This window comes from Eschrichtius robustus, chromosome 3 (assembly GCF_028021215.1).
Source record: "Eschrichtius robustus isolate mEscRob2 chromosome 3, mEscRob2.pri, whole genome shotgun sequence".
Classification (NCBI taxonomy): Eukaryota; Metazoa; Chordata; class Mammalia; order Artiodactyla; family Eschrichtiidae; genus Eschrichtius; species Eschrichtius robustus.
Genome location: NC_090826.1, coordinates 37,391,939 through 37,418,828, shown reverse-complemented (window position 1 = coordinate 37,418,828; position 26,890 = coordinate 37,391,939). Strand labels below are relative to the sequence as shown.

The following is a 26,890-nucleotide window of genomic DNA, read 5'->3' as shown; positions in this document are numbered from 1 at the left end:
ATGTAATCATTTTTAATGTTATAGAAGTGTATTTAATGATATGGCAAAATATTTACAATATGTTATTAAGTGGAAAAACCTAGTTACAAAACAATAATTAAAATATCCCATTTTTATTAAAATTGAATAGAAAAGTCTGGATATATATTTTTTTCATAAAATGAAATATGAAACTAGAAATAATGGTTATCTCCAATCTTTATTTTCTATTTTGTTTATCTGTATTTTCAAATTTTCTATAATTATTTGTATAATTTTTAATGTTATCTTAAAAGAAATCACAAAATAAACCATAAATCTCATTATAATCACTTCCCCATTTATAAGCCTTTGGTAGTCATTTGTTATACCTAAGGTAAATCCAAACTCCTTAGTATGGCATCCAAAGCTCTTAACATCCCAGACTCTACCTTTCCAGGCTATCTCTAGCCACATAACCTAACTCTACACAGAGCTATTTGCCATACTCTGAAGATGTTATCTAGAATACTTTTTATGCTTTTACTTATATGCCTCTGTTTATATGTTATATATAAAGGCAACCAGGAACGCCTTTCCCTGCTTGTCTACATATTTAAAATATTACTTGCCCTACAAAGGATATAGCTCAAATATTATTTTCTTTCTGTGTATATTTCTATCATGTCATTTCTTTTCAACTGTTTTATAATGATCTGTTTATGTATCATTTGTGAGCACTTTGAGGAAAGTGACCATTTCTTATTCATCTTTGTAGTTGCTTTGCCCAGCATGCTACCTGGCATTTAATAGGTTCTCAGGAAGCATAGGATTAATAAACAAATGAGGCCTTTCCCTCTATAAAGGCAGTTTGTTGCTACATTGCATTCCTGTAGTACATGTTCACAAAGAGGTACAACATTTTATTATCCTAGTTCTTTGCCCCTTTCTACACCAAACCACTACACTGAGGCTGCAGGGTATCTCCTTGGAGGTAGTACGTGTGACTTATTCAACTTTCTATCCCTAAAAGATAAAATACAATTTCTGGTACACAGTAGACGTCAGGTTGAATTTGAGGAACTGAACTGAGTACAGTCTCCCTTTGTCAAGCATGAATTTTCCTGATTTGAAAACTTAACTCAATCAAAATATTTTCTTCTCATCTGGTAGAGCATGTGCCTACAGCCTGTGCTCGGGTTGATGCCCTGCGTTCCCATGGTTACCCAAAAGAGGCCCTCAGACTCACAGTGGCCATTATCAATACTCTGAGGTTGCAGCAGCAACGGCAGCTGGAAATCTACAAGCATCAGAAGAAAGGTATAGTGATCAAGAGCCATCTTAACTCCTTAGGCTGAGGCTGATGAGGATCCTCAGGGGCTGCAAGGCCTAGTACTTAATTTTCATTAAGTTTCCTGGTGTTACAGGGGCTAGGGGATTCTAGGTCATTCTCCTTGCTGTGTGGAGTGCCTCACTTTACCTCTGTGAATATCAGTTTTCTTATCTGTAAAATGGGAATAATAATGCTGGCCTGCCTCTCTCACAGGACAGTTGAATCCACTAAGATCTGGTATGAGAAGATCTGTAAAGCTGTATCTACATATGTGTGCTGTCAGCAGGCAGCCTAAATGCATACCACATGGCCTCAGAGCTGGCTGATGAGCTTGTGACCAGTCTCATCAACCCAAAGCAAGACAGTGAGGGAAGCTTTACTTTGAGTTTCAGGGCCGGTGTCTGAAAGAGACTGGTGAAGAGACTAATGGAGAGACCAGGCAGGGACAGAGAGCAGTGTGTCTCTATCACTCTCTGAAACCTTGACCTGCTTGTTTCCAGAACTGTTGCAGAGAGGAACCACAACGATCACAAACCTAGAAGGCTGGGTGGGCCACCCCCTGGATCCCATTGGCTGCCTGTTTCTCACTTTGACTGAGGCCTGCCGCCTGAATGATGATGGCTATCTGGAAGTGTCAGGTACAGGGGTCAGCCCAAGGCAAGCCGAAACTGCCCTTGGGAGCTCTCTTCTCCTCCATGACAGAGGCTGTTTTACCCCTCTTGCAGCCTTTTGGTCTCTTCTCCAAACTGGACCTCCCCTGAGAGGTTTTCTTGGGATTGCTCTCTTTCCCACCTTCCTTTCCCACTCTGTGGACTGGCCCTGTCCTACTCACCCATTTTACTGTGCCAGCCTCAGTCTTCCTTTGCTCCTCTCACTTCCCTACTGTGTGAATGCCTAAAGAGTAATCCAAGGGGAATAAGAAGGGCTAGGGGGATTTGAGGAGTCAGAGGCCAAGTAGTCCTCAGAGTCTGGAAGGGGGAAAAAACTTCCATCAGCAGTGTGTGTATACCTTGTGTAATACTCTCATGTTCCCCTTGAACATTCTCCTTTATGGTGGTTTTGTACCAAATTTACAAAACAGAAATAAAAGGGAAGTAATTTAATAAAGTCTCAAAGTAGCAAGGACTTGAGACAGAACTGATTCTTCTTTCCTTTATGCTATCACTGTATTGTATACATACATCTATTACGGTATTTAGCACACTGCATTACAATTTGTTTACAAGTAAGTATCTCTTACTAGACTGTCAGGTCCCTGAAAGCAGAAATTACGACTTATCATTGTGATCCTAGCACTTAGGGCAATAACTTCCATTTAATAGTCTTCCATAAATATTTACCAGATGGAGGAAGGGGAAAGGAAAGAAATTAAGACTCTGGCTTTTAAACCTGTGCTCTCCTCCTGAAACTTTGAACCCAAAGGTGGAACATATAAAGTAATAATAACATAAAAGTTGCAAATGTCACAAAAGTAATAGTTTAACTGGATGGATTTGGATTTCTGTGGGTAGAGATACAAGGGGTGGCCCCAGTGCAAGGTAGCGGCTACCCTAACTTCTCTCTGATCGCCTGAAAAAGGACTCATCATCTTTGGTCTGTTTCATCTGCAAAATGACACTTACATCTTGAAAACCTGAAGTTGTACTTGGGGTTTATTTACCATAGACATACACTTAGCTCCTTCCACATACCAGGCCCTGGAGATGCCTCAGGCAGTAAGATAAAGTCTCTTTCCTTTAAGGTTCTTACATTCTAGTGAAGAGACAGACACAAAAATAGATAATTATAGTATTACATAACATTCTAGCAAAAGATTAGTATGATTGTATTCTTCCCCAGCTGGCCTAACCAGATAATGCATTAGGAAGGAGTTAGGAATCTTTGTAACCCTGTATAACCTTTTCTCAGTATATTTGTCTTACTGTTCTGGTGTTTGACTCAGCTTCCCTGTGTTAGCTCTTGACCAAGCTGTATTCCAAAGTGTGGGGGGAAGAGAGGCAGAAAAATCCATGGGGCCTGACCTACCGAATCCGGTGCCCTGTCGTCCTCAGATATGAATGAAAGCAGAGCCCCTGTGTACCAGCATGTGCCTGTGGCTGCAGGCTGCCCAGACAGCAGTGAGTCCTACCTGTCATTGGCCATGGAAGTTGCTCTGATGGGGATGGGTCAACAGAGGGTGATGCCTGAAGGCCTCTACGCACAGGACAAGGTGTGCCGTAATGAGGAGCAGCTCCTGAGTCGACTCCAGGAGCTGCAGCTGGATGATGAGCTAGTGCAAACACTGCAGAAGCAGTGCATCTTACTCCTGGAAGGTAAGTAGAGAAGGGGCTATTGTCACCGAGTCTTAGGCCTGTGACTCTGGGTTCCCCTCTCTAACAGAGCACAGGTACAGCAACATTTTTGACATTAAAGTGTAGTGAAGGTTCTTATGGCTAGCAAACACATGTGGGATCCTAAGGCTCAAGTCCAGGCAGACAAATACAAGCATACAGATAAATAACTGGCTGGCTTATCTTCTTCCTGCAGGAGGCCCCTTCAGCGGTCTGGGAGAAGTCATCCACCGAGAGAGTGTTCCCATGCATACCTTTGCCAAGTATTTGTTCTCAGCTCTACTGCCTCATGATCCAGACCTGTCCTATAAATTAGCCTTACGTGCCATGAGGTGGGTAGCCCTTTCCTAGCCCAAATGCCTCCACTAAACCAGAAGTCTCAGATGTTCTTTTTCTTTGTTTGTCTCACTTTCTTCTCTTTCACTCTTTCTCTATTCTATTGGACCTGCCATCAGCCTGCCCTAAAATGATTCAGATATTTTCATATGATCTACGATTCTTATCTGGGATGCCTTGCTGGTGATGCACTTGCTCCCTGGCTGCATTCTCAGTGAACTGTCTGAGGAAGTCTCTGAATTTTTAACAGATACGGAGCACCCAAGGCCTGAGTCTCTTTGTTCTGAGGCCAGTTTGGCAGCTTCACAAGGGGTTTGAGCCTTTTCATACCTAACTGAGAAATGGTTCCCAGGCTTAGGTCACCAGATACATCTGGGGAAGTAGAAGTAAGTCTTTCTGTATCAAGACTTGAGAACAATGAGCTATGGGCATCCTGTTTCCAAACTAGAATAGGATCCTTGGTTCAGGCAGGTGGACCTCTAGGATGCAGCAGAACATACAGAAGAAGAATTTTAGTTAGGCTATAAGGCTGAGAAAGCTCCTCAGCTCGACCAAAAAGGACTGCTGAGGATTACTTGGCATATATTTCTTATGCTTTTAAAAATAATCTTATGGTTTTTGAACTGTCTTTCAAATCCATTTGCAGTAAGAAACTATTCAGCTTGAGTTCTACAAGTGCCCAGGCTCTCACCTCATATAAAGTACGGTACCATAGGTTTTAAAACCTTCAAAGTTCTTCATTAACCCTTTCCTGCCCACTTCCTCCCCAGCAAAGAACAAGCTGCTCTAAGGTGGCTCCAAATGGCAAGGGTCTGGGTGATAGCTTATGACTCTCCCTGGGTCTTCTAGGTTACCTGTTCTAGAAAACTCAACTTCTGCAGGCGACACTTCCCACCCTCACCATATGGTATCTGTGGTGCCCAGCCGTTACCCTCGCTGGTTCACGCTTGGACACTTGGAATCACAGCAGTGTGAACTGGCCTCCACCATGCTGACTGCTGCCAAAGGTGAGCATAGAAAGACCTAAGGCTCCAGCACCCCCAGTATGCCTGCCCAGTCATGGCCTATCAAAGGCTTAGCCTGCTGTCTCCTGAAGAAGAGAAGCTATCTGTCCTCCCCTGAGCACTTATAGTGATAGAGATCCTCACTTTGATTACTGCTATTAGAATGAACACCTGAGTCCAAGCCAAAGTTTTGCTGTAGTTACTAATTGTAGGACTCTGAGTACAGAGAATGAGATCATCTTTAAGGTAACTTCTAAATCTAACCTTCCATATGATAAAGTCACTTTACCTTTCTAAGCCTCTGGTTTAAAAATCTATAAAATTGGGATCATTGTCAATGACCTGTCAGCTTCCCAGGGCCATTGGAAGATCTACTGAAGTGATGGAGCTCCAGATCTCTTTACAGATACGAGAGTTTATGATTTTTCTAGGGCCCCTGGTCAAAAGATAGGCAGTCCAGAGTGACTCAGGCTTTTAAGCTCACATACTCCATGTTAGTTATGTAGGTTTTATCACAAAGAGAAGTGAAAATAAGCCCCTGAGAAGTTATAATAAAATACTAGCTACCATGGACTATGAATATTTTTCCAATACCAGGAAACTACATGAATTTTTAAAAGCACTTTTTAAATTTAAAATTACTTTATGTTGTGTCTTCTTATTGCAAAAAAAATGCATGCTCATTGTAGAAAAGATAAAAGATACAGATAAATCAATATAAAAATGATCAAAAAACCAATACAAAAATTGAACAAAATATGATCAGACAGTTTACAGAAAAGAAGATACAGATGACTTTTAAACAATTAAAATGCCTGGCCTCACTTGAGAAATACAAATTAAAATTACCCTGAGATAACATTTTTCACAAATCTTATTGGCAAAAGTAATAAATTTGACAATAGTCATCCATGTCGGAAGTGGGGGTGGCAGTGGCCTGGCATGGAGATTCCAAGCAGGATAAGGATGACTGCAAATCCAGGATGCTCAATGACCTCAAGCACAAGAAATATGGAGAAAATTATACCAAGGCACATCATAATCAAATTGCTTAAAACCAGTGATAAAAGGGAAAATCTTACTTAAAAGCAACTAGAGTGAAAAAATACACATTACATAAAAAGGACAAAAGATAAGTATGAGAGCAGGTTTCTCATTAGAGGCAGTGTAAGCCAGAAGACAACGGAGAAAAATCTTTAAAGTACTTTTTAAAAAAACTTTTGACCTAGAATTCTATACCAGTGAAAATATCTTTCAAAAACAAAGGTGAAATAAAAATCTTTTCCAGACAACCACAGTTGAATTAGAAATCAATAATAAAAAGATATATGGAAAATCCACCAAAGTTTTGGAAATTAAACCACACACTTCCATATAACTCACTGGACAAAGGGAAAATAACACTAGAAAATATTTTAAACTGAATGAAAAAGCACAACATATAAAAATTTGTGGATTGGATCTAAAGCTTTACTTAGCAGGAAGTTTTTAGCACTTAATACCTATATTTGAAAAGAAGAAAGGTTTCAAATCAGTGATCTCAGATTCTGCCTTAAGAAGCCAGAAAAGGAAGAGCAAATGAAACCTAAAGTAAGCAAAAGAAAGGAAATAATAGAGATCAGAACAGAAATCAATGAAATAAACTATAGAAAAACAGACAAAATCAATGAGACAAAAAGCTGTTTCTTTGAAAAGATAAATAAAATTGAAATCTTTGTCCAGACTGATCAAGAAAAAATGAGAAGACAAAAATTACCAATATCAAGAATGGGAAAAGTGATGTCACAACAAATTCTAAAGGCATTAAAATGATAATAAGGGAATATTATGAATAACTTTATGCTAATAAATTAAACAACATAATGAAATAGACTAATTTCTTCATAGATGCAAACTACCAAAGTTCACTCAAAAATAAATAAGAATTAGCTAGGTATATACCCAAAAGAATTGAAAACATGGACTTAAACAGATTATTTGTACACCAATATTAATAGCAGCACTATTCACAGTAGCCAAAAGTTGGAAATAACTCAAGTATCTATCAACAGGTGAATGGATAAACAAAATGGAGTATATGCACACAACGGAATATTATTTAGCCATAAAAAGGAATGAAATTCTGATATATGCTACAACATGGATGAGCCTTGAAAACATTATGCTAAGTGAAATAAACCAGACACAAAAAGACAAACATTGTATGAGTCCACTTACATGAGTTACCTAGAATAGCCACAGTGAAGAAATAGCAATAGATGCTAAGCTAGTGGTTGAACATTTGATGAGGAACAGGATATTTACATAGTTTCAAAGTATCTCTCTACAAATTTGGGATGATGAGAAAGTTCTGGAAATAGTGGTGATGGTTGCACAACAATGTGAATGTCTTTAATGTCACTGAATTGTACCCTTAAATGGTTAAAATGGTAAATTTTATTATGCATATTTTACCACAGTAAAAAGAAAAGAGTAAATAGAATTGAATTTCAGAGAAATTGAATTGGTAGTTAAAAACCTTTGAAAGAAAAGAAAGAAAATCCAGGACTAAATGGTAAATTCTACCAAACATTTAAGGAAAACATAACAATTCTGTATAAACTCTTGCAGAAAATTGAAGAGGAGGAAGTATTTCCCAGCTCAGTCTATAAAATCAGTATTATCCTGACACCAAAATCAGACAAAAACTATTATAAAAAAGAAAACTCAGAATAATATCTCTCATGAGCATAGGTGCAAAAATTCTTAATAAAAATTTTAACAGATTGAATCCAATAATGTATAAAAAAGGATAATATATTGTAATAAGTAAGGTTTACCCCCAAGAATGCAAGGCTGGTTTAACATTCAAAAATCAATCACTGTATTTCACCATACTAATAGAGTAAAAAAGAATACCCATATGATCATCTCAGTAATATGGAAAAAGAACCTGATAAAATCCAACATTTATTCCTAATAAAAACAATTAAAACCCTCAACAAACTAGGAATAGAAGGGAACTTCTTCAACATGATAAAGGGCATCTATGATACAGCTACCCTTATACTTAATGGTAAAAGATTGAATGTTTTCTTCCTAACATCAAAAACAAGGCAAAGATGTTTACTTTCACCTCTTCTATTTCAATATCATACCGATGATTTTAGCCAGTACAATAAAACACTAAAAAGAAGTAAAAGATATCCAGATTAAAAAGGAAGAAGTAAAACTGTCTTTATTCTCTAATGACATTGATTGTCTATGTAGAAAATCCTGTGGCATCTACAAAAAGCTATTAGAACTAATAATAGATTTAGCAATGTTTCAGGGTACAAGATCAATATACAAAAATCAATGGTATTTCAATATACCAGCAACAAACAATCAGAAACTGAAATTTTTAAAATTATCACTATAACATCAAGAAAACATGAAATACTTGAGAATAAACCTAGCAAAATATGTACAAGAAAATCATATACAATGAAAATCATAAAACATTGCTGAGAGAAATTAAAGAAGAGAAATTAAAGAAAACCTAAATAAATGGGACATACTGCACTCATGGATTGGAAGACAGTATTATTAAGATGTTGATTCTCTACAATTTGATATATAGATTCAGTGCTATCCAAATCAAAATCCTAACAGGCTTTTTTGAGTAGAAATCGATAATCTGGTTCTGAAATTCGTATGGAAATTCAAAGGACCTAGAGTAGCCAGAAACAACTTTGTGAAAGAAAAATAAAGTGGGATGACTAACACCACCTGATTTCAAGACTTATTATTAAAGCTGTAGTAATCAGCAAAGGGTTATTGGTGTAAAGATACACAAATAGATCAGTGAAAGAAAATAGAGTCCCAAAACAGATCCACATATATGTGGCCAATCTATTTCAATAAAGGGGCAAAGCCAATTCAGTTGAAGAAAATGAAGGTCTTTCAACAAGTGGTAAAACATATACAAAAATTAGCTCATGATGGATCAAGGACCTAAATGTAAGAGCTAAAACTATAAAACTTTTAGAAGAAAACACATCAACAGGTGAATGGATAAAAACTGTGATATAACCATACAGTAGAATACTACTCAATAATGAAAAGGAACAATCTAGTGATACATACTACAACATGGATGAATCTCAAAATAATTATGCTGAGTGAAAGAAGCCAGACCAAAGAAAAAACAGTGCCTATTGTATTATTCCATTTATGTAAAATTCTAGAAATGTACACTATGGTGACAGAAAGATGATCAGCAGTTTCCTGAGAATGGGAGCTGGGGCAGGTTAGGATGGAAGGGAAGAAGGCATTACCAAGGGTCCCAAGGAAACTTTGGGGCAATGGACATGTCATCAGTAATGGGTCAAGTCACAATCATATATTACCTAACAGGAAGGAATAAGAATTCAGTATCACTTCTTTTATATTACACCAAAAATGCAAACCTCCATCTAATCATGAGGAAACATTAGGCATACCCATATTGAAGGACATTCTACAAAATAACCAGTCTAATCTGCAAAGGTGTCAAGGTTATGAATGTCAAGGGAAGACTCAGGAATTTTTCCAAGTTGTCAAAGACTAAAGAGACATGACAAACTAAACGTAACACATGATCTTGTATAAAATCTATATGTGTTTATACAAGATCACGTGTTGCATTTAGTTTGTCATGTCTCCTTTGGTGGTAGTAATACATCAATATAAATTTCCTGATTTTGATAGTTATGTGGCAGGTATGTAGAAGATGTCCTTGTTTGCCAGAAATAGACTGCAGAGTTCAGGAGTGATTGTGTATCAAATCAGTTACTTACTTTCAAATGGTTTGGGGGGAAGAAAATTATGATGCTTGTAGTATTCTTGAAACTTCTCTTTGAGTTTGAAATTATTTCAAAGTAAAAGAAAACATTTTGATAAAACATTGTGTTTGCAAAGGTGTAGAGTGGGAGTATAGATTGGTAATACTTTGTGGAGGGCAATTTGGCATATCTATCAAAATTACAATGTACATGTCCTTTGACCCAGCAACTTCACTTCCAGGATTTTATCTTACAAATATATTTATACAAATGTGAAATGGTATTTGTACAAAGTTATTCACTCCAACCTTGTTTGCAACTGCAAAATACTTGAAACATTCTAAATAGCCATCAATAGGAGACTGATTAAATATATTACTTTAGCTCCAAAATCTCTTAACATGGAATTCCCAAACCTGAAAAACTTTGAAAATCCGAAGTTTTTTCTAAGTTGACAGCAAAACCTGGCCTCAGCTGTTATGAGGCATTAGTTGCTTCTCAACACTCTTACCAGTCACAGACATCTCTACTGTTCACTAATATTGTTTGCCTTTTTCGTTTAGATGGTTGTTATTTTGTCAGTTTGAGTTTAATTGCCCTGTAAAAAATGCCCAGAAAATTGAAGATACTCCTGTGGGTAAGAATAAGAAGCAAAGGAAGCATCTGTCATTAACAATAGCACAGAAAATAGAGTTAGTGCAAAGTTTGATCAGGTATGTCTATGAGACATCTTACTAAAGAATAAGGTATGGGAATTAACACCACATATGACTTGAAATAATAGAAGGACAAAGAGTTGAAGTTTTACAGGGACAACAATGACCAGAACTAATGAAGAACAGAAATTGTTCAGAGGGCAAAAAATGAAGATATTGACACGACCATGATTGAATGGATTCAACAATGAAGCAATGTGAATATGCCACTGACTGGTTTGTTGTTCATGAAACAAGCTAGATTATGCCATGGAAGACTGAACCTTTATGGTGAGTATAGAATATCAGAAGATTGGCTGCATGGGACTTCCCTGGCTGTCCAGTGGCTAAGACTCCACATTCCCAATGCAGGGGGGCCAGGTTCGATCCCTGGTCAGGGAACTAGATCCCACATGCAGCAACTAAAGATCCCGCATGCCGCAACAAAGATCCCTCATGCCTCAACTAAGACCCAGTGCAGCCAAATAAATAAATATTTTTTTTTAAAAAAAAAAAAGGAGATTGGCTGCAGAAATTTCAGAAGCATCACAGTATAAAATATCCGGACAACTATGATGAAATAGCTTCTTTTCGTGAAGAAGATGAAAATTATATTGACAGTTTGTTAAGGTAATTTTTATTGAAAACCTTAGTCTCAAACATGTATATACAGTGGATGAAACAGCTTTGTTCTGTTCTGTTTTCTTTAAAAAAAAAAAATTAACAATGATTGATGAGCAAACAAGAGGTTTTAAGGACTCTAAGCACAGGTTGAAAGTTCTGGGATGTGCCAATGCAGCAGACAGGTAAAGCTAGAAAAAGCCAACATCCACAATGGTTCAAAGTCGTTCAGGGAATTCCCTGGCAGTCCAGTGGTTAGGACTCTGTGCTTTCATTGCCATGGGCCCAGGTTCAGTCCCTGGTCAGGGAACTAAGATCACACAAGCCATGTGACGCAGCCAAAAAAAAAAAATTGTTCACGATTTATTTGTTAGTATGTAAACAAAAAAGCATGGGTAATTGAAGAGATAATTTCTACCTGGCTTAATAATCCGTACCAATGGCATGAGCTTATTGCACACAAGCTGGAATGGAAGAAAACTATACTCATTCCTGGACCACTGTTCCACACACATGCCTCATGAACTTCTTGTGACCAAGAAATTTTACTCCCAGGGAAGAGCAAATATAAATATTTATTTGTTTTCATACTAGATACTTGCAGCAGGTAACTCCCAAGTCTTTCTAAGAGAGTTATTGTAGAAGCTTGTTCAGGTATACCTTAATTATGCCATTTACACAGTTGCTGATACTTAGAGAAGCCCCTACAATGAGAAGCCCACGCACTGCAACGAAGAGTAGCCCCCACTCGCCGCAACTAGAGAAAGCCTGTGCACAGCAATGAAGACCCGACACAGCCTAAATAAATAAATAAATAAATAAATAAATAAATAAATAAAACATGACTTGGAGGGGCTTCCCTTGTGGCACAGTGTTTAGGAATCCACCTGCCAGTGCAGGGGACACGGGTTCAATCCCTGGTCCGGGAAGATAACCACATGCTGCAGAGCAACTAAGCCCACGCACTGCAACTACTGAAGCCCGTGCGTTCTAGGGCCCACATGCCACAACTACTGAGCCTGTGTGCTGCAACTACTGAAACCCATGCACCTAGAACCCGCACTCCGCAACAAGAGAAGCCACTGCAATGAGAAGCCTGCACACAGCAACAAAGAGTAGCCCCCGCTCGCTGCAACTAGAGAAAGCCCGTGTGCAGCAACAAAGACCCAATGCAGCCAAAAACAAAAACAAAAAAACAAACATGACTTGGAAGCTTGTTAGAAATGCAAATTCCCAGACCCAACTAACTCTAGACCTACTGAATCAAAATCTCTGTGGGTATAGCCCAAGAATCTTATGCTTTAAACAATTCTTCAGATGACATTTATGCCAACTAAGGTTGTAGAAGCACTGAGTTAGAACAAGCTGACATCAAAAAAATACTGAATATTATAAGTTATATACCTGTTGTTCATTCCTTGCAAGATAGAAAAATTGCTAAAATAGTGTTAACCCAAATAAGCATGAGGCTAGTAATGATGACAATGATGAGATGTAACACAGATGAAAAATAATCTCCATAGACAGTATGGGGGAAATGTATGAGCAGTTAATTGGCCTTGAATAACATGCATTTATCAGTGAAAAAGGGATTATTGCTGCTTACTTAATTGGAAGAGACTGCTTATATAAAAATCTATGTTAATGAGACACATTATCCTAGAAGTCCACCTTTTTTAAGGCCATCTATTGTAGTTGCTTCATCATTAAAGAATCTCTATCCTGACCCATCATTAAATATCCAACTCTAATCTTTCGTGACAATAATAGCAGTGCAGATGAAGCCTTTTGTCCAAGATCCTCAAGAAACCAAATGGAAGAAGTATTTATTGTATGCATATGTACAGATACTTAGCTTGGTTTGAGGTTTTATTGAATGTTTTCCTTAGAAATAAAAGAGTACTAAGTATTCATGGTCTGTATCACACTATTTCATTCATCAGTTTGTTACTGTATCAAAAAACTACAATACTAATTTTGCTATTTATCCTACCTAGTGTGAATATTCATACTTTCATTGCACAAATAGTAATGTGTTTAATTATGGGATGCTGCCTCAGACCTCCTGTATTATATATAATATATGCACAAATTATCTGTATATAACTTTAAAAATAATGAATTCCAAATGCATTCCAAACCCAGGGGCTTTGAATAAGCAGTTGTGGACCTATAAGTACATAAATGGGATACTATGCAGCCATTTAAAAGAACAAGAATCTCTTTATGTACTGATGTGGAATAATATCCAAGATATACTGATATGTAGGGAAAAAATGACATGTAAATCTGTATATACTATGCTACCATTTGTGGATTTTTTTTAAAGGAGAGGAAATAAAGTATTTCCTTGTTATGCATAGAATATCCTGGAAGGTAAAACAAAAACTATTGGTTGTGTACTGGGTTAAAATTGGATGAATGTGGGTCAGAGGTAAGGGGAAGAAAGAATTTTTCATTATTTACCTTTTGTATCTTTTCAACATTGAACCATGTGAATATTTCCAAAATTTTAAATTATAAATGTAAAAAGAAACATCTCAAATTGAAATGCAAAAATTAAAAAAGAATGGGGGTGGGGGAACCCAGAACAGAAGAATATCTGAGAACTGTAAGACAATTACAAAAGATATATTTTGGGTTGGCCAAATAAGATGTTATGGAAAAAACCTGAATGAACTTTTTGACCAACCCAATAACATATGCAGTATATTCTGCAATACCCGAAGGAGAAGAAAGAAAAGAGCAGAGGAAATATTTGAAGTAATAATGGCTGAGAATTTTCCAAAATTAGTGACAGAAACCAGAACACAGATCCAGGAAGCTCAGAGAACACCAAGTAGGATGAATACCAAAAAATTTTCTCCTAGCCATGTCCTATTCAAACTGCAGAAAATCAAAAACCAGGAGAAAATCTCGAAAGAAGACAGAGAACAAGACAACCTTACCTATAGAGAAACAAGGATAAGAATTACATCAACTTGGGCTTCCCTGGTCACGCAGTGGTTGAGAATCTGCCTGCCAATGCAGGGGACACGGGTTCGAGCCCTGGTCTGGGAAGATCCCACATGCCGCAGAGCAACTGGGCCCGTGAGCCACAACTGCTGAGCCTGCGCGTCTGGAGCCTGTGCTCCGCAACAAGAGAGACCGCGACAGTGAGAGGCCCGCGCACCGCGATGAAGTGTGGGCCCTGCTTGCCACAACTAGAGAAAGCCCTCGCACAGAAACAAAGACCCAACACGCCAAAAATAAATAAATTAATTAATTAAAAAAAAAAGAATCACATCAACTTCACTTTATAAACCATGCAAGCAAGAGGGAGTGAAGTGAAATATTTAAAATGTTGCAAGAAAAAACCACCAACCTAGAATTCAGTATCCAAATAAATTAGCCTTCAAAAGTAAAGGAGAAATAAAGACTGTCTCAGACAAAGGCTGTAGACAATAAATTGCAAGAAATCCTTCACAGGGAAGAAAAATGATATAGAGCTGAAACTCAAATCTTTGTGAAGAAAGGAAGAGTGTTAGAGAAGGAATAAATGAAGGTAAAATAAATCCTTTGGGTTTTCTAAAAAATTCTTAATTGAACTAATAGATAACTGCCTGTTCAAAATAATAATAGCAATGTATTGGGTTACTATAGCTTAAAGATAAATGAAAGCAATGATGTTATAGACAGAGGGAAGAATTGGGAATACTATTATAAGGTACCTTATGAAGTGGTATAGTTATTTGAAAATGGACTTATATTAGTTGTAAATGTATACTGCCACTCTAGGGCAAACACTAAAGTAATTTTTTGAAGAAACAGAACCGTGAGAAGAGAAAATTGAATTATGTAAAATGCTCAGTTTAAAACAGAGAAGGCAGAAAAGAGGAAAGTTTGTTGGTTTTTTTAAAAGAAAGAAACAAGTGCAGTGAATAAAAAACAGTTACAAATATGGTAGATATTAATCCAAATATATCAATAATCATTTTAAATGTCTTTTAAATGTCTTTTAAATGGTCTAAATACACCAATTAAAAGACAGACTGGAGAACTTACATAGTAAAAATTATTTCTATTTTCTTGATTTATTGTAAGTTTCTTTGTGGTAACAATCCCTCTCAGCATATTTTAATGACATATACCTAGTGACTAATCAACAAACACTAGTCTATAATAGAAACAATGGTTGACCTACTGCATTTACGTGGCTATCTGTAGGGATACTTATGAAGTATTTATCACCAATGCCACTTGCTAGCAATTACTCAATTTTCCATGTCAGCATAATTTTAATAAATTTTGTATCCCAAAAGAGAATGATTGCTTCCTCCCCCAAGAATTTACAGTAGAATTTTTTGCCTTCTTGTTTATGGGAAAAAAAATAAAAGGAAATTTTGAGATTAAAAAAAAAAAAAGACAGACTGGAAAAGAAAAAGTTAATTCCCTGGTGGTCCGGTGGTTAGGACTCCATGCTTCCACCGCAGGGGGCCAGGTTTGATCCCTGGTTGGGGAACTAAGATCCTGCAAGCCACATGGCTCGGCCGGGCGGGAAAAAAAAAACAGACAGACTGACAGTGGATTTAAAAAAAAAAAAGACCCAACTATATGTTGTCTACAAGAAACCCAGTTTAAATATAAAGACACAGATAGAGTGAAAGTAAAGGGAAGGGATCGATGACCTAAATATAAGAGCTAAAGCCATAAATTTCATAAGAGAAAACATAGGAGTAAATCTTCATGACCTTGGATATGGCAGTAGAGTCTTAGATTATGATACCAAAAGCATGAGCAGCAAAAGAAAAGAGTAAATTGGACCTCATCAAAATTAAAAACTTTTGTTCATCAAAGGACATTATCAAGAAAGTGAAAAGACAACTTAAAGGATGAGAGAAAATATTTATAAATTGTATATCTATTTGGAAATAGATGGTGCTGGTATTTACACAATGAATGGTATTTCACAATGGTGAATATGATTAACACCACTCAACTGTACACTTTAAAACAGTTAAAATAGCAAGTTTTATTATATATATATTTTTTGTTTTTTTTACCACAATTAATAGATAGGCAGTGTTAAAACAAGCAAATACACCCTAAGTACAAACACTGAACAGCACTGTGCTTCATTTATATCCTGTACCTTTAGGCAGATATTTAACTCTTCTGTGACTGAGTTTGTATGCTTTACCTTTCCATACATTTTGAACTAAAAACAGAGGCCAGGGCTTAAACAAATAAACCACACATATGAGGTGTTGTCAGCACTCTGGCCCCCACTTTCCATACCTTGGAGACTCACTATCAAACCAGCTGCACTGAAGGCAGGAAGAGTCTGGAAAAGATATTCCCTCAGGAAAGCATGCATACTAGTTGAGCCAGTTTGTTATTTTCATCTTAAAAACTGTTTCTTAACCACAGTCAGATTCCTTCAACAACAACTAAGTAAAGTATGGAGAAAGGTATACCATGTTAACACAAATCAAGAGAAAGCTGGAATGCCTATGTTAATCAAACAAAGCAGACTTCAGTACATGGGAAATTATTAGGGATAAAGAGGGGCATTACAGGGCTTCCCTGGTGGTGCAGTGGTTAAGGATCCACCTGCCAATGCAGGGGACACGGGTTCGAGCCCTGGTCCAGGAAGATCTCACATGCCGCGGAGCAGCTAAGCCTGTGTGCCACAAGTACTGAGCCTGAACTCTAGAGCCCGCGAGCCACAACTACTGAAGCCCGCGTGCCTAGAACCCATGCTCCACAACAAGAGAAGCCACCGCAATGAGAAGCCCGCACACCGCAATGAAGAGTAGCCCCCACTCGCCGCAACTAGAGAAAGCCCATGCACAGCAACAAAGACCCAACACAGCCAAAAATTAATTGATTAATTAATTAATTTTTAAAAAGAGGGGCATTACATAGTGATAAAGGGGTCAGTTCTCCAAGAAATCATAATAATCCTTAATGTATATGCATTTAACAACAAAGCATCAAAATATGTGAGGCAAAAACCTGATAGAACTGCAAGGAGAAATGGAAAAATCCACTGAGAATTCATAATACCTCTATCAGTAATTGATAGATCAGGCAGGCAGAAAATCAGTAAGGTATACTTGAACTGAACAGCACCATCAATTAACTGGATCTAATTAACATTGGTAAAATACTTCCTCAAACAACAGTAGAATACACATTCTTTTCAAGCTCACATGTAACATTCACCAAGATAGACCACATTCTGGACCATAACATACACCTCAGTAAATTTAGAAGAACAGAAATCATACAAAGTATACTCTCAGGTCACAGTGGAATTAAACTAGAAATTAAGAACAGAAGGATAACTGAAAAAAATCCCCCAAAATATGGAGTTTAAACAACACACTTCTAAGTAACACATGGATCAAAGATGACGTCTTGAGAAATTTTTAAATATTTTGAACTAAATGAAAGTTAAAATACAACTAATCAGAAATGTAGGATGCAGTGAAAGCAGTGCTTGGAGGGAAATTTTATAGCGTTAAATGCAAATGTTAGAAAAGGAATATTTGCAACCAATAATCTATTACCTCACACCTGTTAGAATGGCTATTATCAAAAAGATAAGAGATGTGGAGTGTACTGTTGGTGGGAATGTAAATTGGTATAGCCACTCTGGAAAAACAGTATAGAGGTTTCTCAAAAAATTAAAAAATAGAAATACCATGTATGGTCCAGCAATCCCACATCTGGGCATATATCCAAAGGAAATGAAATCACTATCTCAAAGAGATATCTGCACTCCCACGTTAATTGCATTGCAGCATTATTCACAATAGCCAAGATTTGGAAACAATGTGTCTGTTGACAGATGAATGGATAAAGAAAAAGTAGTATATATACAGACATGTACATACACACATAGACACACAATGGAATATTATTCAAACATAAAAAGGAAATCCAGTCATTTGCAACTTTGAGGGCATTATGCTAAGTGAAATAAGTCAGAGAAAGACAAATGTGTGATCTCACATATGTGAGAATCTAAAAAAAGCTGAACTATAGAAACAGTAGATTGGTGGTTGACAGGGGGTAGGGGGTGGGAGAAATGGGGTGATGTTGGTCAAAGGATACAAACATCCAGTTATATGAATAAGTTCCTGGGATCTAATATGGTGACTATAGTTAACATGGTGACTATAGTTAACTGTATTGTATACTTGAAATTTGCTGAAAGAGTAGATCTTAAATGTTCTGGCCTCAATGAAAAAAAAGAAAAAGGTAACTGTGAGGTGATGAATATGTTAACTAACCTTATCATGGTAATCATTTGCAATAAATATATCAAGTCACATTATACACCTTAAACTAACACAATATTATATGTCAATTATGTCTCAATAAAGGTGAGAGGGAATAAAATAAAATAAGCTTCCACCTTAGAAAACTAGAGAAAGAAGAGCAAAGCTGGCACACACACACAAAAAAAAGATAATAAAAATTAGAGCAGAAATCAATGAAACTGAAAATAGGAAAGCATGAGAAAATCAAAGAAAGCAAAAGCTGGTTCTTTCTAAAGATCAATAAAACTGATAAACCTCTAGCCAGGCTAGCCAAAAAACAAAAACAAACAAATAAAAAAAGACAACATAAATTACTAATATCTTAAATGAAAAGAGGGGCCATCATTATTGATCCATGGATGTTAAAAGGATAATGAAGGAATATTATGAAAAACCATATTCTCTAAAATTTGATATCTTAGATGATAAAACAGACCAATTCCTTGAAATACACAATCTACCAAAACTCACACATGGAGAAATAAATAATAAATAAATAAATCTTGGCCTATATCTGTTAAAGAAATTGAATCAGTAATCTTCCAAACAGAAAGCACTTGGCCCAGATGATTTCACTGGTGAGTTCTATCAAATACTTGAAAAAAATGATACCAACTCTCTGCAGTCTCTTCCAGAAAATAGAAGCAGAGAGAACACTTCCTAACTCATCCTACGAGGCCAGCATTACCTAATACCAAAACCAGATAAAGACAGTACAAAAAAGGAGAACTACAGACTAATATCACTCATGGACATAAATGCAAAAAATCCTCAACAAAATATTAGCAAACTGAATCCAACAAAGTGTGAAAAGAATTATACACCATGACCAAGTGGGGTTTATTCCAGGAATGCAAGACTGATTCAGCACTTGAAAATCAATTAATGTAATCCATCACATCCACAGGCTAAAGAAGAAAGATCATAGGTTATACTAATAGACACAGGAAAAAAACATTAACAAAGGCCAACACCTATTCATGATTTAAAAAAAAAAAAACCTCTCAGCAAATTAGGAATAGAGGAGAACTGATTCAACTTTATAAAGAACATCTAAAAAGAACCTCCAGCTACCATCATATTTAATGGAGAGAACATAGATGCTTTCCCCTGAAGATCAGAAATAGGACAAGAATGTCACCTCTCACCACTCTCATTCAACATTATACGGGAAGTCCTAGCTAATGCAATAAGACAAGAAAGGAAAGAAAAGGTATATAGGTTGGAAAGGAAGAAATAAAACTGTCTTTGTTTGCAGATGACTTGATTGTCTATGTTAAATCCCAAAGAATCAAGAACAAACTGGAACTAATGACTGATTATGGTAAGGTTGCAGGATACAAGGGTATTATACAAAAGTCAATTGCTTTCCTATATACCAGCAATGAACAGTTGGAATTTTAAGTTAAAAACCACAATACCATTTACATTAGGACCCCTCAAAAAAGTACTAAGAAAAATCTAACAGAATATGTACAAGATCTATATGAGGAAAATGATAAAACTTTGAGGAAAGAAATCAAAGAAGATCTAAATGAATAGATATTCCATGTCCATAAATAGGAAGACTCAATACTGTTATTATGTCAGTGCTTCCTAACTTGATCTATAAATTCAGTAGTACCGTCTCAACCAAAATCCTAGCATTTTATTTTGTGGATATCGACAAACTCTCTTTATATGGGAAAGCAAAAAACCTAGAATAGCCAATACAATATTGAAGAACAAAGTTGGAGAACTAACACCATCTGACTTCAAGACAATATAAAGCTACAGTAATCAAATAGTGTGGTATTTGGTATTTTGCCAAATAGTATTGGCAAAAGAATAGACAAATAGTTCAATGGAACAGAATATAGAGCTCAGAAATAGACCCACACAAATATAGTCAACTGATCTTTGACAGAGGAGAAAAGGACAGTCTTTTCAACAAATGGTACTGGAAGAACTGTACATCCACATTTTAAAAAATGAATATAGACACTGACCTTACACCTTTCACAAAAATTAATTCAAAATGTATCAGACATGAAGGTAAAGCACAAAATTATAAAACTTCCAGAAGATAACACAGGAGAAAATCTAGGTGACCTTGGGTTTGGCAATAACTTTTTTTTTTTGGCCACGCCGTGCAGCTTGTGGGATCTTAGTTCCAGGACCAGGGATCGAACCTGGGCCCCCTGCAGTGGAAGCGTGGAGTCCTAACCACTGGACCGCCAGGGAATTCCCAGCAATAAATTTTTAGATACAACACCAAAATTACAATCCATGAAAGAAAACATTGATAAGTAGGACGTCATTAAAGTTTAAAACTTATGTGAAAAACACTGAAAAGACAAGCCACAGACTGGGAGAAAATATTTGCAAAACAATATCTGATAAAGGACTTATATCCCAAATATACAAATAACTCTTAAAACTAAACAATAAGGAAAACAAACAACTGAATTTTAAAATGCACTGAAGACCTGAACTGATGCCTTACCAAACAAGATATATAGATGGCAAACAAGCATATAAAAAGATATTCAGCATGATATGTCATTTGGGGAATGCAAATTAAAAGAAAAGCTAGATACCACTACATACCTATTAGAATGGCTAAAATCCAAAACACTGACAACACCAAACACTAGTGGGGATGTGGAGCAGCAGGGACTCATTCATTCCTGGTGGGAATGCAAAAGGTCCAGCCACTTTGGAAGACAGTTTGGCAGTATTTTTACAAAGCTGCACATAGTCTAACCATATGATCCAGCAATCATGTTCCTAAGTATTTACCCAAATGAGTTGGAAACTTATGTCCACACAAAAACCAGCACACAAATGTTTATAGCAGCTTTATTTGTAATTGCCAAAAACTGGAAGCAACCAAGATGCCCTGCAGTAGGTGAATGGATAAACAAACTGAGGTAGATCCATACAATGGGATATTATTTACCAATAAAAAGAAATGAGCTACCCTTCAATAAATGGTGCTGGGAAAACTGGAGAGCTACATGTAAAAGAATGAAATTAGAACATTCTCTAACCCTATATACAAAAATAAACTCAAAATGAATCAAAGGCCTAAGTGTAAGACCAGAAACCATAAAACTCCTTGAAGAAAACACTCTGACATAAATCGTAGCAATGTTTTTTTGGATCTGTATCCTAAAGGAAAGGAAATAAAAGCAAAAATAAACAAATGGGACCTAATTAAACTTAACGCTTTTTGCACAGCAAAAGAAACCATCAACAAAATGAAAAGACAACCTACTGAATGGGAGAAAATATTTGCAAATAGTATGACCAATAAGGGGTTAAATCCAAAATATATAAACAGCTCATAAAACCTAACATCAAAAAAAAAAAAAACAACCTGATTAAAAGATGGGCAGAAGACCTGAATAGACATTTTTCCAAATGTCTATTTGGAATGCTCAACAGGCACATAAAAAGATGCTCAATATCATTAATCATCAGAGAAATGCAAATTAAAACCACAATGAGATAATCACCTCACTTGTCAGAATGGCTGTCCTCAAAAAGAACACAAATAGGGCTTCCCTGGTGGCGCAGTGGTTGAGAATCTGCCTGCCAATGAAGGGGACACGGGTTCAAGCCCTGGTCCGGGAAGATCCCACATGCTGCAGAGCGGTTGGGCCCGTGAGCCACAACTACTGAGCCTGCGCGTCTGGAGCCTGTGCTCTGCAACGGGAGAGGCCGTGACAGTGAGAGGCCCGCGCACCACGATGAAGAGTGGCCCCCACTCGCCGCAACTGGAGAAAGCCCTCGCACAGAAACGAAGACCCAACACAGCCAAAAATAAATAAATTAATTAATTTTTTAAAAAAAGAACACAAATAACAAAGGTTGGCGAGGATGTGGAAAAAAGGGAACCCTCATACACTGTTGCTGGAAATGTAAATTGGTGCAGCCACTGTGGAAAATGATATGGAGGGTTCTCAGAAAACTAAAAATAGAAATACGATATGACCCAGCAATTCCACTCCTGGGTATATATCCAAAAAATATTAAAACACTAATTCAAAAAGATACATGTACCCCAGTGTTCATAGCAGCATCATTTACAGTAGCCAAGAAATGGAAGTACCCTAAGTGTCCATCAACAGATGAATGGATAAAGAAGAGATGGTACACCACCTAGAGGGGTGGGATAGGGAGGGTGGGAGGGAGACGCAAGAGGGAGGGGATATGGGGATATATGTATATGTATAGCTGATTCACTTTGTTATACAGCTGAAACTAACACAACAATGTAAAGCAATTATACTCCAATAAAGATGTTAAAAAAAAAAGGAAGAGATGGTATAGATAGATACACAATGGAATACTGCTCAGCCATAAAAAAGAACAAAATTTTGCCATTTGCAACAACATGGATGGACTTGGAGGGTGTTCTGCTAAGTAAATTAAGTCAGACAGAGAAAGACAAATATTGTATGATAGCACTTTTATGTGAAATCTAAAAAAAATACAACAAACTAGTGAATATAACAGAAAAGAAACAGACTCACAGATATAGAGACCAAACTTGTGGGGAATTCCCTGGTGGTCCAGTGGTTAGGACTCCGTGCTCTCACTGACAAGGGCCCGGGTTCAATCCCTGGTCAGGGAACTAAGATCCCACGAGCCGCACAGTGTGGCCAAAAAAAACACAAAGTCTATTAAATGTTTTAATTGTTTTTAAAGATGATAGAAGAAAAAAAGGTAGTCTCTCAATCCTGACCCCCAAAGATAACTACTACTACTAAGACAGTGTTATAATAAATATTCCCAGATATTTCCTGTTCATATATGTGTGCACACACATGCTGTACACACACAGACTGCTACTTATCTTTTTTATATAAAAGTAGAATCATAGAATATTAACTATACACAAATTTTTTATAATTCCCCCAACAACCTTAAAAGGTTATTGTTTCCATTACTTCCATGAAGTAACTGATCTGGTAAATGGCTGAACTAGGTTCACTTCCCAATGTATTTTACTCCAAAGTTTGTATACTCTTACCACTGCACCTCTTGGTAAAACGTAAGACCTACTTTTTGTTCTATCTTTACTTCACATTTTACCCCCTCAGAAGATACACCAATCTTTCATATACCCTACTGCCATTATACAGTGACCTTCACGTCATATGGTACACAGGGCATTCCTGCAATGTATTCCTTGACTCTGTGCACTCATACTTGCCTACTGGATAGGAAGTGGTGGCCCAGCTCCTTTTTGCTCCAGGGAGCTGTACTGAGGAACAAACTATGGGACTGGCATACTTTTTTGGCAATAATGTGGCTTCCTTCTCCTGTATAAGTAGCTCTCAAAATTCAGGTGTTCGAGAAGATGACTTCTGGGACCTAAAGATCCTGAGGGAAAAGAGGGTGAGGGGTAGAGGCAGATGAAAAGGTGGAGAGAGGTGAATTCATGTGGGTGCCTGGGGAAGGAAGGAGCCTCCAGTGGGTTCAGTGGAGACAGAGCTTGACCACCCAGAAGAGATGGTGGCCTTCAGAAGCACTCAGTGCATTGATAGCCGCCAGTTCAACCAGTACCTGTTGTGATCAGCTGACTGTTCAGGGAAGCTTTAAAGAAGACCTTGTCCCTGCCCCTTCTCTCGGCACCTGTAGGAGACACTCTGAGGCTCCGCACAATCCTGGAAGCAATACAGAAGCACATCCATTCTTCCTCCCTCATCTTCAAACTGGCCCAAGATGCATTCAAGATTGCTACACCCACGGACAGTAGTACAGACAGCACCCTGCTCAACGTGGCCCTGGAGCTGGGGTTACAGGTATGGAGGACAAGCGGGCCATCCCCACTTTAGACTTCTGGCCTAGTGACAACTGGTAGAAGATAAGATCCCACGGGGACTGGAGTGGGCATGGGCCAGGACTGGTTCTTTCTCTGTCCCCAGGACACAGCTTCTAGGCTAGACACAAGGTAAGGACTCAACATTGGCCTCTGTTTTGAAGTTAAGGCCAGTTAAGCAGTGTAGCCTTAGGCTCCACAGGGTCCCCTTCTTCTCCCTACCCCATCCCCCTTCCTCCAAGTCAAGCAAGGTGTGGTAATAAGGGCTTTATTCATTACAGGTTATCAGAGGAGTGTTCTATCTGATTGGTAGCAGGGATGGGGCAGAAATTAAACAAACCCATCTGTAGTTATCAGGGGAGAGATGGCTGTTTAAGGCACCAATAAATACTTGTTGCATAAATGAATGGCAAGGGGGAGTGGGAAGGGGGAGGTTATAGCAGTTATGCTTAGCCAACTGGGAAGGCTGCTTTTTTGCCCAGGTGATGAGGATGACCTTATCAACCCTTAACTGGAGGCGCCGGGAGATGGTGCGGTGGTTGGTGACATGTGCTACAGAAGTGGGTAAGTATCCCAGCTCCCTGTACCCCCAGGGGAAAGGATTCCTAGGCCCTACTCATGGGACAGGACGACGAATCTTTAGAGCGCTCATATTCCTATTACTGATGGCTAGGAAAGGATGAGGCTGCTGGTAGGAGAAGATGGCCTCTGTTCAGCCTGACCAAGCTCTGCCCTCACTGCTTGGACCATACCCTGATGTCAGCAGCACTTTGACCCTCTGATCAGAGACATTCTGAGAGAGTGAATTTTCAGCCACAAGTACTCAAGTGCAGCCTTGGGAGGTAGTTGGCCCAGTGGTTTGGTCCCAGTCCCTGTCCATGATTCTGAGAAACCCCAAACAATTTGGAGGCTCGGGACCCCATCTAGAGCCCAAAGCCCCAGCACAAGACTCTACCCTGAGAGGCGCCACTTCAGCTAGAACCCCCAGGCAGATCTGCGACTCCTGCCTTGGGGCAGGCGAACCACAGGCTCTGTTGCTCCATCCTTGTGAGGGGCTTAGAGCACCTGCAGAAACCTTCAACACTCTCACCTGGGGAAGGAAGGGATGGGAAGAGACCCCAAACAGGGTCTGGGCATCTGGGATGGTCCCCTTGCCCTGGTTGCCTCAGATCATCTCAAGGCTGCTGAGAAGGAGGGAGAACTCGTCTCTGCAGGCCAAGTTCTGACCCCAAATGGTAGTCTGGGCAGACCTGGATCAGGACCCGGATGGCCACAGCTGAGCTCAGGCTCTCCCTGACAGGTGTGCAGGCCCTGGTGAGCATCCTGCAGAGCTGGTACACACTCTTCACCCCCACCGAGGCTACCAGCATTGTGGCTGCCACAGCCGTATCCCACACCACTATCCTGCGCCTCAGTCTTGACTATCCACAGCGGGAGGAGCTGGCTAGCTGTGCTCGCACGCTGGCCCTGCAGTGTGCTATGAAGGATCCACAGAGCTGCGCCCTATCGGCCCTTACACTTTGTGAGAAGGACCACATCGCCTTTGAAGCAGCCTACCAGATTGCCATCGATGCTGCTGCCGGCGGCATGACTCACTCACAGCTGTTCACCATCGCCCGCTACATGGAGCTCCGTGGCTACCCGCTACGTGCCTTCAAGCTGGCCTCACTGGCCATGAGCCATCTCAACCTGGCCTACAACCAGGACACCCACCCGGCCATCAACGATGTGCTCTGGGCGTGTGCCCTCAGCCACTCCCTGGGCAAGAATGAGCTGGCGGCCCTGATTCCCCTGGTGGTGAAGAGCGTGCACTGTGCCACAGTGCTTTCAGACATCCTACGGCGCTGCACGGTCACTGCACCTGGCCTGGCCGGCATCCCAGGCCGCCGCAGCTCGGGAAAGCTTATGTCCACCGACAAAGCTCCCCTGCGCCAGCTGCTGGATGCCACCATCAATGCCTATATCAACACCACACACTCGCGCCTGACACACATCAGCCCTCGCCACTACGGAGAGTTCATTGAGTTTCTGAGCAAGGCCCGGGAGACCTTCCTGCTGCCGCAGGATGGCCACCTGCAGTTTGCCCAGTTCATCGACAACCTCAAACAAATCTACAAAGGCAAGAAGAAGCTGATGCTGCTGGTGCGAGAGCGCTTTGGCTGAGAGAGCAGATGGCTCGCTGCTGGGGCATCCTGCGCTCCCAGGTACCATCCGGTCAGGCCAAGGACACAAACATTTGTCCACCCTGAGAGGACTCTGAGCACCTGTGGCTGAAGCCAGAGGACCACAGGGCTAAGCATGGGGAGAGTCCAACTCTAGCCAACATGCCTTGTCAAGGTTCTCACAACAGCCCACTGTTCCTGGAGGAGCTGGGCCCTGCAGACCAATCAGAAACCCCACACATGCCACCTCACGCCCCGCTATCCTGTGTGTCCTGGGCGTTGGCCTTCTCTCCTTGGCAAACACAGAACACTGTTCCATCTCAGGGATTGCTTAACCAGAGAAACAGAAGCATTTATGGTACTGTAAATACTATAGTATATGTGTTGCCAATTACATTGTAAAATTGTAACTATTTATAATTCTGGTTCTAATTTGATGGGTAGCTGTGGGTGGGAAGATAGGCTTGTTTTCTGAGGAGATTCACAACCATTTCTCAGGTTTCCCTTGCAGAGTATATGCTATTGGCAGTGGAAGAGTGGGGGTG

At 39.0% G+C, this 26,890-nt stretch overlaps 1 protein-coding gene across 1 annotated transcript in view; it reads left to right on the top strand.

Moving 5' to 3' along the window:
* Positions 1 to 26,607, top strand: part of ZSWIM5 (zinc finger SWIM-type containing 5) — a 248,428-nt gene extending 221,821 nt beyond the window's left edge. Inside the window, exons 7-14 of the mRNA XM_068537942.1 lie at positions 1,132 to 1,278; positions 1,792 to 1,929; positions 3,343 to 3,603; positions 3,818 to 3,953; positions 4,807 to 4,964; positions 24,003 to 24,166; positions 24,666 to 24,747; positions 25,484 to 26,607. Coding sequence (XP_068394043.1) covers positions 1,132 to 1,278; positions 1,792 to 1,929; positions 3,343 to 3,603; positions 3,818 to 3,953; positions 4,807 to 4,964; positions 24,003 to 24,166; positions 24,666 to 24,747; positions 25,484 to 26,346 — 1,949 coding nt within the window. The 3' untranslated portion in view covers positions 26,347 to 26,607. The remainder of the gene's footprint in view (positions 1 to 1,131; positions 1,279 to 1,791; positions 1,930 to 3,342; positions 3,604 to 3,817; positions 3,954 to 4,806; positions 4,965 to 24,002; positions 24,167 to 24,665; positions 24,748 to 25,483) is intronic.
* The last annotated feature ends 283 nt before the right edge of the window (positions 26,608 to 26,890 follow it).